General features: G+C 42.5%; 1 protein-coding gene across 1 annotated transcript in view; it reads left to right on the forward strand.

The window, feature by feature from the left end:
- Window positions 1-16,862, forward strand: part of wu:fb05h10 (protein-methionine sulfoxide oxidase mical3a) — a 29,070-nt gene that overhangs the window by 6,464 nt on the left and 5,744 nt on the right. Inside the window, 3 exon segments of the mRNA XM_052097276.1 lie at window positions 1,168-1,275; window positions 1,362-1,455; window positions 11,222-11,287. Coding sequence (XP_051953236.1) covers window positions 1,168-1,275; window positions 1,362-1,455; window positions 11,222-11,287 — 268 coding nt within the window.

The following is a 16,862-nucleotide window of genomic DNA, read 5'->3' on the forward strand; positions in this document are numbered from 1 at the left end:
GTCTGTCTGTGTGTGTGTGTCTGTGTGTGTGTCTGTCTGTCTGTGTGTGTGTGTCTGTCTGTCTGTCTGTCTGTGTGTGTGTCTATTGTAGGTTTATCTTATTTATTAGCTACAAGCAACGGTGTCATAATGCAGAACTTTAGTTTCATTATAAATAAAAAAATATATTTATTAGGTTATTTTTTCTCCCCAATTTGTAACGTCCAATTCCCGATGTGCTCTAAGTCCTCCTGGTGGTGTGACTCGCCTCAATCTGGGTGGCGGAGGACAAATGTCAGTTGCCTCCGCGTCTGAGACCGTCAATCCACGCATCTCATCACGTGACTCGTTGAGCGCGTTACCATGGAGACGTAGCGCGTGTGGAGGCTTCACGCTATTCTCCGCGGCATCCACGCACAACTCACCACACGCCCCACCGAGAGCGAGAACCACATTATAGCGACCACGAGGAGGTTACCCCATGTGACTCTACCCTCCCTAGCAACCGGGCCAATTTGGTTTCTAAGGAGACCTGACTCAACTCTGACTTGTGAAATATCAAACACTCACTGCTTGGCTCAAGACAAAGAAAACATATTTCAAAGCTGCAAATTTTATTGTTGGGGTATATTATATCTTTTTTTTTTTTTATCATAATATTTGTTTGTGATGTAGTTATTAAAACTAGAGGGCCATGAGCTTGACATCATATCCCGTCCGTTGAGTTCTGCAGGAAGCGCTGCAGAACTCGTGCAGAATTTATTTAAACATGTTAAAAAGGAGGACCACACTCTTATTCCTAACATAACATAAACATTTAAGGGTAATTTGTTAATATTTGTGTGAATATTGTTTACATTCTGCGGCACTTTTGTGGAGAAAGCACCATATTTTTGGTATGCAATGGCACTTTGATTCTAATGACACATTGTTAACAGCTCATTTTATTGGTCTGGACATTTCATCTCCAGGCGATTAAATAAAGCAGCACACTACGTAAAAACAAAACATTGCATCATCGTCTCGCAAATTTTCACACTAGGTGTGAATGGCTCCTTAGGAATCCATTGTTTCTATTCAGAATCTCCACCGGCGGCTTTAATGAGATGCCAGACGAGGATCCACCTTTAACTGACCTGAAAACAGTTTACAGAAGTGCTCAATCTAACAGTTAATTTCCTATTACAGAAGACGTACACAGAGGAGGAACTCAACGCCAAGCTGACGAGGAGGGTGCAGAGAGCGGCACGGAGGCAAGCCAAACAAGAAGAGCTCAAGAGGCTCCACCGAGCCCAGGTGAAAAGCTACTCATGAGTCCTCACATTTAGATGTCATAAGAGCAGTTGTAGTAACCATCATCGTGCTGCTTTGTGATTCCTCAGATCATTCAGAGACAGCTGGAGCAGGTGGAGGAGAAACAGAGACAGTTAGAAGAGCGAGGTGTCGCGGTGGAGAAAGCTCTGCGAGGGGAAGCAGGTATTTCTCCATTTCGGTCTGTGATGGGAATGTTCCCTCTGTTACGCTGCTATAGGGGTAATGCCTCACAAACACGTGCTTGACTCTTTAGATACATTTTGACATATAGGGACAGAGTGCTGCTTGCTTTAAAAACAAAACAAAAAATGACACTATTATTTTCGATATGACATTAATTGAACTTGGATTAGTTACTTATCTTAGTATTATCATGCTAGTTATCTCATGTAAGATTGAGCAATTGGATCATAGTCTCTGGTTATATCTAGTAATGCAGTGTTGTTGCCGTGACAACCTTGTAATCCCTTAATTGGAAATGACTTCACACAGGAACGGTTAGAAAGCAATTTTATCATGCTAAAATCATGTTAGGACGCATAGTGCTACATCTCAACCAATTGTCGTGAGTGCACTAATTCTAAGCACGAGTGGGCGAGGGTATGAGCATTTGTGCCATCTGTGGGTGTATTGTATGTTAATGGCGCAAAGTCATTTTCACAGCTTGCGGCGTTCCTGAGAAATGGGTCATTGCGCGAAGACGTTTCAGAGGCACTTTCTCAGTGCAAAGTCTAAACTCAGTTCCTGCATTTGCAGTTCGGGGTATACACCAGCAGGTGGCATCAAAGAGCTATCGACCACTATTAATCTCGATCACTAGCAGTAAATGCATCATACGTCCCATAACACTGTCAATAGCACCGGTGAGACGGGCCAAGAGAGAACACGCATATATCGCTGTTCGGAGGCAGGAGGAAACAACAACAACATCTGTAGTATTTCAGCGATGAGCACTGGAGCGATGGCTGACAAAACGGGAGAGAGAGTTCACAATAAGGACGTCTATACTTTTGAAACTGATAACCTTCCCCTGTCCCCTCCATCCCATCTCGTGTCTCTTAATCTCTTTTCATCCTTTACCCTCTCCAAGGCTTGTATAAGGGCTCTAGTGTTAGTCCAAAACAGCGTAAGAGATGCTCAGGTGTCCACGGTGATGACTCTAGTCGTGTTGTAGTCGTACCGTGTCATACGGAGCATGTGGCGGTTGCATGTCCGAACACACCTCACATAGATTTGTGTGCCGTCTGTGATGTGCAGAGATGATGTAACACGTCCTTGATCAGATCAAAGTTTAGCTCATCATGCGGTCTATCTGCTACTGTCCATGATGAAGTAAATCTTGGTTTACAGACTCAGTACTGAGTCATTCTGTGAAATCTGTGCCTTTTGTGTCTCATTACATATGTGTAACTTCAACAATAAATAACAAAAATCATCTTTCTTTATAAGGATGCCTTTTGGTCTGTCCCCAGCCACGTGTTTCCAATTTCTCTTTGGATATTAGGAAATATGCACATTTAGATTTCTTTTTAGTGGACAGAATATATATTTATGTTGAGATGGCACAGTGCAGTTTATTTACATTTAAAGAGATTATTTGTCCGTTAGGGTTTAAAATCGTATAGAAATGTACTTGTAATAACTGGTCTCGTGAAATTATCACAATGCAAGTATATAATAGATATATATATCATGAGCAGGGTCAAAAATAAACTTTTTTGCAAGTGAATGGAGAATTATTCTCTCTCTCTTATATATATATATATATATATACACACAGTGAGGAAAATAAGTATTTGAACACCCTGCTATTTTGCAAGTTCTCCCACTTAGAAATCATGGAGGGGTCTGAAATTGTCATCGTAGGTGCATGTCCACTGTGAGAGACATAATCTAAAAAAAAAATCCAGAAATCACAATGTATGATTTTTTAACTATTTATTTGTATGATACAGCTGCAAATAAGTATTTGAACACCTGAGAAAATCAATGTTAATATTTGGTACAGTAGCCTTTGTTTGCAATTACAGAGGTCAAACGCTTCCTGTAGTTTTTCACCAGGTTTGCACACACTGCAGGAGGGATTTTGGCCCACTCCTCCATCACAGATCTTCTCTAGATCAGTCAGGTTTCTGGGCTGTCGCTGAGAAACACGGAGTTTGAGCTCCCTCCAAAGATTCTCTATTGGGTTTAGGTCTGGAGACTGGCTAGGCCACACCAGAACCTTGATATGCTTCTTACAGAGCCACTCCTTGGTTATCCTGGCTGTGTGCTTCGGGTCATTGTCATGTTGGAAGACCCAGCCTCGACCCATCTTCAATGCTCTAACTGAGGGAAGGAGGTTGTTCCCCAAAATCTCGCAATACATGGCCCCGGTCATCCTCTCCTTAATACAGTGCAGTCAGCCCTGTCCCATGTGCAGAAAAACACCCCCAAAGCATGATGCTACCACCCCCATGCTTCACAGTAGGGATGGTGTTCTTGGGATGGTACTCATCATTCTTCTTCCTCCAAACACGGTTAGTGGAATTATGACCAAAAAGTTCTATCCATCTGACCACATGACTTTCTCCCATGACTCCTCTGGATCATCCAAATGGTCATTGGCAAACTTAAGACGGGCCTTGACATGTGCTGGTTTAAGCAGGGGAACCTTCCGTGCCATGCATGATTTCAAACCGTGACGTCTTAGTGTATTACCAACAGTAACCTTGGAAACGGTGGTCCCAGCTCTTTTCAGGTCATTGACCAGCTCCTCCCGTGTAGTTCTGGGCTGATTTCTCACCTTTCTTAGGATCATTGAGACCCCACGAGGTGAGATCTTGCATGGAGCCCCAGTCCGAGGGAGATTGACAGTCATGTTTAGCTTCTTCCATTTTCTAATGATTGCTCCAACAGTGGACCTTTTTTCACCAAGGTGCTTGGCAATTTCCCCGTAGCCCTTTCCAGCCTTCTGGAGGTGTACAATTTTGTCTCTAGTGTCTTTGGACAGCTCTTTGGTCTTGGCCATGTTAGTAGTTGGATTCTTACTGATTGTATGGGGTGGACAGGTGTCTTTATGCAGCTAACGACCTCAAACAGGTGCATCTAATTTAGGATAATAAATGGAGTGGAGGTGGACATTTTAAAGGCAGACTAACAGGTCTTTGAGGGTCAGAATTCTAGCTGATAGACAGGTGTTCAAATACTTATTTGCAGCTGTATCATACAAATAAATAGTTAAAAAAATCATATATTGTGATTTCTGGATTTTGTTTTTTAGATTATGTCTCTCACAGTGGACATGCACCTACGATGACAATTTTAGACCCCTCCATGATTTCTAAGTGGGAGAACTTGCAAAATAGCAGGGTGTTCAAATACTTATTTTCCTCACTGTATTTGTATTTATCTAAAGGCCATGAAACTGAATTTTACATTTATTAATATATATATATATATATTAGGGCTGTCAATTTAATGCGTTAATTCAGTGCGGTTAAAAAAAACGCAATTAATCGCAATGCCCCCTCGGATTGAAACAAAGAAGATTCCTGAGAAATGCTTGCAGTACCACCTGTTTCCTCCAGAGGGCAGTAAGTGAAACTTCAGCTGCGTGAGCAACACACAGTTTATACAGTGAAGAAACACTTCAGCAGAACAACACAAACATGTGTTACATTCTTGCGTTCAAACACTTGATGGAGCGCAAATCTGAACTAAGAGATAAAGTTAAAGTTAAACTATATTTAACTTGACACAGTGACTTAAACATGTATGTTTATGACACAACACACCCGAGACGCTACACAAGCATGTCTGACGCAGGTGTACATTGACGGTACTTAAACAAGCCCTCATAATAAATCTCTGATTGATAAATTCACTTGTGTAATGGATTACTGTGAACTGTGTGTCAATGATTGACTTATGATCAATAATATGGTAGTAATCAATACATTGTATTATAAAGCCGCTTATCGTCTTATCAATGATGAACTCTTCTGACACAAGAATGTAATGCATTTTAATTATCTGAATATTTTTTTATTTAATTTTACTTATGCATGCACCACTTACTGAGTGTCTATTTTGTACCCTGCGTTTACCTGAAACTACATAGTTATACCTTCACTTATTTCCTGTATTTCTCAGTTGCGTATGCCTTTGAAAGGGATTTACGCAAAGACATTATTTTAGACTTAAAGTCGTACTTTCGCTCCAGAGCTTGTGCTGCCTCTAGTGGCAGAACACAGCAGTGCAGCAAACCTATGTGCCCATTCTACCATTGTGAGTTTGTATTCAGCGTTCATTACCGCGTGTGTTCGTGTGCAACATATATGCATGATTTGAAGCTCCTGGCTGTGCCTGTGTGTGCAGTAACATGTTTCTAATATATCCTTATTGTAGACTATTGGGGAGAGTCTAATTACAGTGAGATCCTGGATTTGCATCTGGGCGGTATGTATTTCAAATCTGTTGCTTGAAATGGACTAACAACATACGGCCTCTCTCGTTTCCCCTGTACTTACTGAAGCCCTGTCTTCCCTTGTGACCCCCCCCCCCCCACACCCCCGCTTTATTACCATCCTAATTATGTACCTCAAAGAGGGATGCTTATTCTAATGGAAAGACACATAGGTTCATTCCATGTCAACTAAACCGGAGGTCCCCGGTTAAAATATAATTATGATTTTTATTATTGTAATATTAGTTCAGTCATTTGACTTCAGCACCTCTTGTTGCATTATATCCCAATTGTGTAAACAGCACTTAAGAAAAGCACTTAAGTGTTTCTTTCCAAAGTTGGAGTGCCTATAACTCCAGAAGTATTTAAGATATATTAATATCCTTTTATATTCTGGTTCAGAACTACATTTACTGTTGGCATCTTCATTTTTAAGGCCCTATACGGGTAAATCCCAGAGATATGGGGCTCTCAATGTGGCTCCATGCATTAAATGTCAAATCAATGCAATGGTTGTAAACCAAATGTGGGTCACATGGTATGAAGCTAGTTTTTCTTGTCATTGTCATTTTGAGCCCCCTCTACAAAATAATGGGTTTGTCTATTTAATTGTATTAATCATTAGATGCCAGATTGCTGTCTTGGCCCTTTTGCATTATATTTGATTGTTTTCATTTTACTTGCAAAACATATTAAAGCACAAATCCAAACTGTATTCACAATCTCCTGATGAATAATCTTGATAAGCCCCTCCCCTCTAGCCTCCTGTTGAGCCAATGGTGTGTGTGCGCTTCAGCTTTCATGTGTTCCCATCATACCTGCTCAGATGTCCCGGGAGGGTTCGTGGTCCATTGCTTCATCCCGTATTGTGATTGATCCAATCATGTGTTGCTCTTCCTCACTGTGTTCCCATTCCTGATTACTTGCACTGCAGATCAGTACTTGTTGGTGTGATTGTGTCGTCTTGTGGTGTTTTGTTGATTTGCGCTGCTGTGTTGAGATGCTGGCGAGCCTCGCCGAACGCCCCCACACAGACAGGAGATAGCGTGGAGTTGTTTAACAGTGAATCATTGTTTAAAAGGACATTGAGGCATTGTCTGAGCATCTCTTCAATCATTTTTAAAGATGTTTCTTACCTGACTCTGTAGGTTACCTAGTGATCAAGTTTCGTGCTATATGACTGAAGTGAATATATATATAAGTATTCTAATCATGCATTGCACAGATGATATAAAGCCATTCGAGTCCTCTCTCATTAACATGCGCTCATTTAAAAACATTTACAGAAATGCCATATTTTCTTAGAGACCGTATCGGTTTTAGCACGTTCAACAAATCAATGTTAATACTTGTATTTATTTATTGATTGATTGATTGATTGAATACATTTATTTGTTCATTTTTAAAAAGCCAAAATGTGACCAATGATGAAAGGCCCTCTGTATAATTAACCGCATTAGCTGGAAGATCATTGCTTTTATATGTAAGCAAATGGGACCGTGGCAAGGTGTGTGTTTGTCTTTTTGTTCAAGTTCCTTATTAAACTATTATTTATATTGTCAAGTCAGTTGTCGTCTACTCCTTTCCATTAATCCCTTTACACTGGTGCCGAAACCCGGGAAGGAGGAGGGATGCGCCGTAGTGGAGTCCTCGCCACTACCATCCACCTCAACGGAGCAGCCGCGGCCATCCGCCGGAGGACGGAGGAGCCCGGCAACCTGGAAGCGGAGGAACAGCCGCCGACCGTGAGGGGAGGAGGTGCTCCCAACCAACCACCTGGAGCCGTCAGGGCCACTGCCAGGGGCGGAGGAGACCCCTACCAGCCGCTGAAACATGGCAGGGTCTGAGACCGCTGACCGCGAGATGGGAGGGGCTCCTGGCGGACTTCCTGGAGTGGGAGGACCGCTGCCAGCGGTGGGGGAGACCCCTTCCATCCACAGTAATGTGGCGGGGCGTTCCGTCCACCAGGGGCCGGAAGACTGCCTCTGATCCTCTTGGGAAGGCGTGGCTGTCGTCCATTATATGGTGGAGGAGGGGCCGAGGACCAAGCTACAGTGTATCGGAGAACCGGCGAGTAGTACAAGTTTTTTTTTTTTTTTGTTGTTTTTTTTTTTTTCTCCCTCTCTCTCTCTCTCACCACTGATCCATTTTTGGCCTTTCCCTCTTTTTATTTAATGTTTTGTGAATATGGCACGATTGCCGTTACGACGTGTTGGTACCACTATTTTTTTTGGTTTCCCTCCCCTTGGCCCCTCCCTCATCCAGGTAGACCGGGATGGCCTGTGCGGAAGGCACGCCCCTCCCCAGGGAAATGGGGGGGGGGGTGTGTATGTCATGCCGGGGGCTCCTGAGAGAATGAGGGAGGAATGTGGCAGGGCAGAGGGCGGGGCCCCTAATCAGGCTAATTAGGGATAAAGGCCAACCAAAGATGGCAGTGTGAGAGAGAGAGATTTACGGGCAACCGTCCGACACCTGTGTGTGCCTTTTTGGTCCAGATTATAATTAAAATATTGTTTATATTGTCAAGCCGGTTCTCGACGCCTCCTTTCTATGACTCCCTTTACAGGGACATTATAACTAAAATAAACCCATTTGAATCGACATCGAGTCGAGAGCTTGTGAATCAGAATCGAATTGATTCGGGAAATGTATCAATACCAGCCAAGAATAAAATGTATAATATTTACATCTTGTGGCTATTCTTTTTAAACGGGGAGTATTTTATTGTTTGCACATTGTGCCACACTGTAACAGATCTGTTTTTATTTCCAAAATAACACCGTTTCCCCATTTTTTTGTAACTATTTCAACTTGTCAGATTGCTGTTGTTGTAAAAACCCTAATGTGTAATTTGCATCAGTGCGTTTGTTCATCTCTCCCAAACATGTTTGCACACAGGAACCCATGCTTGTTGCTTTTAATGGTCGCTGCAGGATAATTAGTTCCCCAATTCTTGTTATATCTGCTGATGATGGACCAGTGAAATGAGATGAGATCTTTCAGGACTGATACATTGAAAAGCTCCTCTATCGTCCATTGCTGTTCAGAATGGGGTCAGAATAGGGGTTAATTATTCCAAACTGGTTTTATTAGTGTTAATTAGATTCAACCACTTCACAAAGCAAACCAGGTCAGATGCAGAACTCAACATTTCGTCTGATTGTTTCAGCATTTTTAAGACCTCTCTTTCAATCCTGGAGATCTGTCTTTATGTGTGCAAAGGTGAACGCTATTAAAGACACATTTTAATATGATCCTCTGCATCATTCGCAAACTCGTCGACTTTTGTGTCAATCATTCTTCTGACGTTCGATTGTTTTGATGAGGGTTTCCTCTCGAGATTGACACTCCTGCCGTGGTGGATTGAGGAAAACTCCCAAACAAAATGAGAACATCTCTAAGGTCCATATAATAGTAATCAGTTCATAAAAACCCTAATTCTTTTGATGGTTAAACCCTGTTTTCATGGGAACGTCAGTCCTGCAGCAGTAGTTCTTTGATGTTCTGTATGGAAGCCCCTGCATCAGGTTTACTCACGAATCACAACGTTTTTGCCCTCAATCCAGCACAGAAGAAAAGTTCAAAGAGCTGTTTGATATTTCACCTGTCTTCCTCAATTCATTCCTGTTTACGCTCTGTCCCGTGCCATTTCCTCTCAATCGCTGTGCTCTGAATCCTAGTGAGCGGCCTGTTTATTTTTGCTATTTCATTTGGTGTCACAGATATTAAACACGCCTATTTTAATATCCTTTTTAAACCGCTTTCACATCCACACTAATACGCTTTTGATTGAAAACTCGTGCATTTCTCTCAGCACTCCGTTACCACATACTAGAGGTGATATCGGATTTACCAATAGTTGTGGTTTAACTATTGGCACAAATCAACACCGATTGTTTCTGATCGTTATTTTTGGTTTCATTTCTCGGTGCCAGCGCTGGATGGTGCTGCAGTCTGAACTCCTGGGTTCTGCAGTATAACGGCGCCCTCTAGAGGTTAAATAAAAACATGACTATTTAAAGAGACGGATGCTTCAAAAGCACATTTTAAACATTGATAAAGAAAAGTCATGGTATGTATAGATTATACGTTATTATTGCATTATGTACAATAAATCAGTCACAGGGCGGATCTAGAAAAATATTTATGGGGTGGCGAGAGGGGGGCAGGAATTTTGAGGGGTGGCAACATATGGTAGGCTTATATATACTTAATTTAATCACGTTTATCACAGTTTGATGAGAAATAGTATGTACACACTACAAAAGGGCACGGGCTGCCGTTTACAAACTCATACAGACAAACTTAATCTCATGCAATCAATGTCTTGCATTTGAGGTTTCATGTGAAACAGTTCATATTAGGAATAAGTGACCAGACAATGTGATCTCACTTAATAGGAGATAGACGTATGACTGAAGGAAGGGCATTATCACCAGAAAGGCATTGAGTCTCTTGCCGCTCTGGCGTCATCTCGTGCTGCATTCAGTGCAGTCGGACATTGGAGATTTGCTCGTAAATTGTCAAATTGGCCATAACTTTTAATTCTTTGCTGCCAACTGGGGTGGCAGCAGGGGTGGCAAGGTATTCTTTTAGGGTGGCATTTGCCACCCCGGTAGATCCGCCCCTGATCAGTCACCAAAGGTGGTTTGGTCATTAATTTGTTTATAGTCAATCTCTGCACTGGAGAACTGCTTTGCCAACGAGGTGGAGAGGATGCTAACATTAGCGGTTCGGTTGGAAGAGTGGTACAAATCAGGGATGTAAATGGCTTACCTTCTTAATTTGGCGTTTTGAATAATAAATGGTCACTTATGAATTAAGCAGATCTGGGGTTTTTTCCAGGGTTGAGGGGGCGTTCAATTTGTTCCAGTAAGGTTATATAAACATGAGGTTTTATCATCAGTAATAAATCAGTTTCATGTTAATGGCAATTTCATGTGAAAATGCTGCCCGAGTTGCGTGAATACGCACAGGGTCTTTTATAGCTTAACGTTTCATCGTTTTTTATACTTAGTTTCCCAAACGTTTCTCAAACTCCTGTCAAAACTTCCTTTTGTTATGGCATAGTTGTATACAGATGAAACGGAGCATGGTCGAATGTATGAATCGGAGGTATTAATTTGATGTTCATGAGGGTATATTGATATATAATATATACAATGTCATTCTAAAATTACATTTAAAAACAAAAGACTCGAGTTTGATTCATTTCAGATGGCATTTGCTTTGAAGGTACCAGTGTGGGAGAACTTTATTGACGTTTCGCCATGGAAAGCAACACTTCGTAATGTTCAGCGCTGTTTAATATATTAATATTGAGGGGAAAGTTTCCCCACACTCATGTGTGGACGTGTCCTCAATGCTCCCTCCCTCTCCCTCACATGTCACCAGAGACGTTCCTCTTTGATTTCCCTCCTCACTGTTTTCTCTTCTACATCTCTTCTGGCCACCTCTCATTCGTTCCCTGTGTTGTGGAAGTTGAGCCCTATGTCGAGACCCCTCGCCGAAGAGTCCTGTACCTCTGCCCCTGCTGTGCCCCTGAAGGTAACGTAAACCGCCGGCCAGTTGTGTTTCCATAACAACACGGTCAGCGGCGTTACTTTGACAACCCACTGGACCTGTAGTGTGTTGCTTTTCCTCTTCAGCTTCAAAGTGAACTTGTCTCCCGGCCCGTGTGTGTCCCGGCGCAGTGGATTTCCCCCAGCAGATTACTGGATTGATGCCAATGCAATACACTGTACTAATACAAGATTGGTAGCAGTAGCTGCACATGTTTTGATGCTCCCTCAAGGTTCAGCTTTTGTTGTGTATTTAGCCCTTACTCTAGTGTTTCTAATCGGGCTGAGCAAAGCTTATGCATCAGATCAGACCTGATGTTTGAAAGGACACCGTTAAAGATCCCATGAAATCAAAAGATTTGTGGCTTTTAGTCCATGCCTGTTAGTGGTGGGGCGATACGGCTACAGAAATGAAACCTTGATATTTTTCAGCCTATTGACGGTATTCGAGATATAATCTTAACAATTATGCGTTTGCTTTAAAATGGCTTGTGGAGCGGAGGGGGGCGGGGCCGGGCTAGAATGTCGCACGCCCGGTCCCCAATCGGCCTGATGAGGCGCGCGAGGGATAAAGGCAGCCGGTGACGACGGTTCGAGAGAGAGAGAATTACGGGAATGTCCGTCATGTGTGTGTTTTTGTTCGTGTGTTTTGGTTTTGAGTTTAATTAAATATGATTTATATTGACAAGCCGGTTCTCGCCTCCTCCTTGCCCATCCTTTAACTGTTACATTGGTGCGAAACCCGGGAAGGAGGAGGGATGCCCGTCACGTGGTCCTCGACACTACCGTCCACTCAGGGGAGCGCCGCTACCATCTGCCGGGTGACTGAGTCAAATCTCCGACCCCCAGCAGACAGAACGCCCCTCCGCTTTTCTGGCGGCACCTGGGGACATTCCTCTGCCCCTGGCAGTGGCCCTACCGCTCCAGGCAATCGGGGAGTTACTTCCCTCCTCCCCTCGCGGACGGCGGTCTAACCTCAACCCCTCTGCATTTCTGGTGGACAGCAGGGTACTCCTCCATCGTTCCAGGAGGTCGGGGAATCCAGTCCCCACTCGCCCCGCGGACGGCGGCCGTTCCCCACGTCCGGGCGGTCGGGTGACTCCGTCACCTGGCAGATGGTAGCGGCGCTCCCCTGGGTGGACGGCAGTGTCAAGGACTCTGCAACGAGCATCCCTCCTCCCTCCCGGGCTTCGACGCCAATGTAAGGGGGTTAAAGAATGGGCAAGGAGGAGGCGAGAACCGGCTTGTCAATATAAATCATATTTAATTAAACTCAAAACCAAAACACACGAACATAAACACATACATGACGGACATGCCCGTAATTCTCTCGCTCTCGAACCGTCGTCACCGGCCGCCTTTATCCCTCGCGCGCCCCATCAGGCCGATTAGGGACCGGGCGTGCGATATTCTAGCCCGGCCTCGCCCCCTCCACTCAAGTAAAAATAATCAAAAGGCTTGTTTTGCACTAAAACTTGGTGCAGAACGATGTTCAATCAATTAAATGTATATTTATCAATAAATAACAGTACGTTGCAATGAATAGCTTTGTTTACCTACATACTGTATGCACCATATTTATTAAAATGTTCTTTATATTTTTTGGAGAATGAACATGGTGTGTTCACTTACCCAGTTAAATATTATTATTATTATTATTATTAAATGTATATGTTGTTATTATTTTCAGGATTAATAAGAAATATTAATAATGTGAAGCAATGTGTAATTATTGCAATGATGCACTCTTTAAGAAATCTGTAAAAAAGTGCATTAAAATCATTATTTTAGCATTATTTTATATCGCCTGTAAAATCTTGACAATTGGAATGTAAATATTCGATATATCGACAGCCTTCGCTAACGTTGAGGACATGTGAGTGCTAGTGTGCTCTTTAAAGTTAAAAAAACAAACTTTTAGCATCTTTCTTTGCAGCTAAAATATAAAATAAATCGCATCAAACTAGCGTTTCCATATGGAATACGTCATCTAACTGCTGGACAAACCGTTTCATGGGGTCTTTAGCGTGTTTTAGGTGCACAGCTGTAGTTTGGGGGAAACTGCTCTGCTGACTATACGTATGATTTAAAATAACCGCATGATTGTTACCGTTTCTGACCTCTAAAGAGAAGTCGTCGCTGTGCGTGTGCCACCATTTCAGCTCTTGTACAGAACTGTATTGTGGGAATCCATAGACTATATTCACTGTGTGCTAACGTGTTTCCATTGCACTGATGATTTGCTGTGATGGCATGTGACAGGAAAGTGAAGCCTCATTTATTCCATTGATGTCTTTGTCGTGTCATTAGGCTCAAATTTAAAGTCAACATGAAATCAGAGTTGACCGTGATTACTTGATGTCATGTAGGCCGTGTGTGGAGTGGAAAATGGCGTTCTATGCATCGACAGCGGAATTGAACAATCGATCATTATTGCTCTTTTTAAACCAGATGTGATACAGATACCGTCTTGCACAAGCCTCCTTCGCACCGGACATGGATCACGCAGGTTTGGAGGGAAATTAAGAAAGTTCATGCTGCCACGTTCGGCTTTCTGCATCATCATTCATAACTGTTTGTTTGATTGTTTTAAACAAGCTTGAAATGCGGCGACAAAAGTATGAATAAGGAACTTGCATGGTCAAAATATGCCTTTATATGCTACTAATAGAAGTGGGAATCACAAGGTAACTGGCGATGCAGTATAGGGTTGGGACGATTCATCGACGTCATCGATTACAGAAATACGTTGATTTGCGTAACATGCGTCGGTGCGTCGCAATGGAATAATTCAAATGCATCACCCGGTTTTAGCATGGATTCCCCGAAGAACAAACTGCAGCTAAAAAACTCGCCCATTGTGATCTATAGTGTGGGAGTATTTTAGCCGGAGACCCAACCATGTGGTGCGGTGTAAGATTGTCAAGATAGCAGCACCGTAAGTCCCGTTTACTTTTTGTCCCACCCAAACATGACATATATTAGTATTGCAACACGTGTTTCTGTTAGTAGTCAAGTTACTCAAATTGCACTAATGTTACTGTAAGATGATTTTATGTTGGACTGCTAAACTCGAGGTTGCACAGTGTTTTGATATTCCTCCTGAAAGTCACTTGAATTTGACAATTTGACAAAATCTAATTAGATTAAGCGGCTAATCGGGAAAATAAGCGCAAGATTAATCGAGAAAAATAGCCGCTAGATGAATCGACTAATCGTGAAAATAAGCAGCAGACTAATCGACTAAATCGGAAAAACAATCGTTAGGCTAATCGACTAAATCGGAAAAACAATCGTTAGGCTAAGCGACTAATCAGAAAAACAATCGTTAGGCTAAGCGACTAATCGGGAAAAACAATCGTTAGGCTAAGCGACTAATCGGGAAAAACAATCGTTAGGCTAAGCGACTAATCGGGAAAAACAATCGTTAGGCTAAGCGACTAATCGGAAAAACAATCGTTAGGCTAAGCGACTAATCGGAAAAACAATCGTTAGGCTAAGCGACTAATCGGAAAAACAATCGTTAGGCTAAGCGACTAATCGGAAAAACAATAGTTAGGCTAAGCGACTGATCGGGAAAATAACCGTTAGATCAAGCGGTTAATCGGAAAACCAAGCGCTAGATTAATCACGAAAACAATCGTTATGTGCAGCCCTAATGCAATATAATATCGATATTTAGGTCACAATGCGATTTATAATTGCAATTCTTTATTTTTGGTGAATTGCGACTCAACTGTGATATATTGCAATATTTTACTCAATGTTTCTCATTTGACTTCTAACTTTTTCTCCCTTTTATCTTCCCAATTTGGAATTCCCAATGCGTTGCAAGTCCTCGTGGTGGCGCGGTTACTCACTATAATCCGGGTGGTGGAGGACAAGTCTCAGTCGCCGCCGTGTCTGAGACCGTCATTCCGTGCATCTGATCATGTGACTCGTTGTGCATGACACCGCGAGAGACTCGCAGCTCGCAGGCTCATGCTACTCTCCACACACAACTCACCACACGCCCCATTGAGAGAACCACTAATCACCACCACGAGGAGGTTACCCCATGTGACTCTACCCTCCCTAGCAACCGGGACAGTTTGGTTGCTTAGGAGACCTTTTCATTACAACTGTGATAGTCATATTAAAGTTACGTTTTAAATGTGTTTTACAAGGCAGAACAAATATCTTGATCTTTATAAAGTATGAAGGACGTCACGTGTAATACTGTTATATGTTTCCTGTTCTAATGATGTTTGATATTAGGAAACAAACCGGCCTGGTTTGACCTCACAATGATTCCTAAACCAGTAAGAGTCTGATAAAAGAAACACAACGTCTGTTATGGAGAAGGAACCAAACATATTTACAATAGAAGCAGTCCCAAATCAGTCAAGGGGTTAACTCGTGAATATTATAACTAGCCCTGTAGAAGTACAAAAACTCTCCAGAAGGTTCTAGATGCTCAGATGATCAGAAATCAATAATATGTGATGAACGTGTTGGTCAGCCACTGAAGACCATGAACATTTCATATATTACACTTATTCCATTTTCTTGTTTATTGTTTAACTTGGATTTTTAGCACATAAGCAGCGTTTACTGGCTTTCAAATGTTGTTTCATGTTGACTTTAAATGCAGTAGCTCAAATGTGTACGGCTACATGGTTCACGAGCCCATCGTATGCTTTCTGTGGGTTTGTGTCTGCCTGTACATGCTAACAGCGTTAGCGTGGCTGATCTCTGACTGTTCTAACTGTGGTTCTTCTTTCTCTGTGTTCTTCATGAGAACAGCATGGGGCTGAGTGTGGGGAGGCCAATCGCAGTGCGTTCTGCCGGATAAGTTGAGCCTCCCAAACCTGTCTTCTGTCCCTTTCATTGTTCTTGTGTTGAGCTCTGCTTTGCCTCCATGTGTTTAAAACCATCAAGGCCAACAACCGTGAACACCTCCCTGCGGTTTATGTGTGTGCTGTCTTTTTCTCTGTGTTGCCTCTGTCAGCGGAGTACGTCACGCTGCATTCAGGTTTGCCGTGCAATGGCACATCGACTCTGCTTGGCTTCACGCGTGTGTTATGTATGTGTCTGTAGGGATAGACGAAGGCTTTCATAGACTTCTGGGACTGTACGAGCATGAGTTAACTCATACAGTTGATCATGGACTTCATTAATGCATGCTGTGAGGCCCTTTACCTCTGCAGTCCAGGTAAACAAGACTGAATCGTAACCCCACAGGACAAATATCGACCTTTAATGGAGGTTAAATGGAAGTTATTCACAGACCAAATTGGTGCACTGGTGAAGAAATGTCTGGGTTATATTTCACCCTAATGTCAAGGGTCATATTTTGCATAAATAATATGTAGCATGTTTTTAGGACCATTAAGACTTTGTTGCATTGTGTTTTCATGTTCTCGCCAACTTCTCATTCTCGATCTTCATTATGATTTTTTTTTTTTATTTAAGCCCGTTTAAAGTACCATAACTTTACAAATATACTTTACAAATGTGCATTTAGTCATTTAGCAGCTTTTATCCAAAGTAGGGATGTGCACGGTTGCCGTATTTAACAT

Source organism: Xyrauchen texanus, chromosome 29 (genome assembly GCF_025860055.1).
Source record: "Xyrauchen texanus isolate HMW12.3.18 chromosome 29, RBS_HiC_50CHRs, whole genome shotgun sequence".
Classification (NCBI taxonomy): Eukaryota; Metazoa; Chordata; class Actinopteri; order Cypriniformes; family Catostomidae; genus Xyrauchen; species Xyrauchen texanus.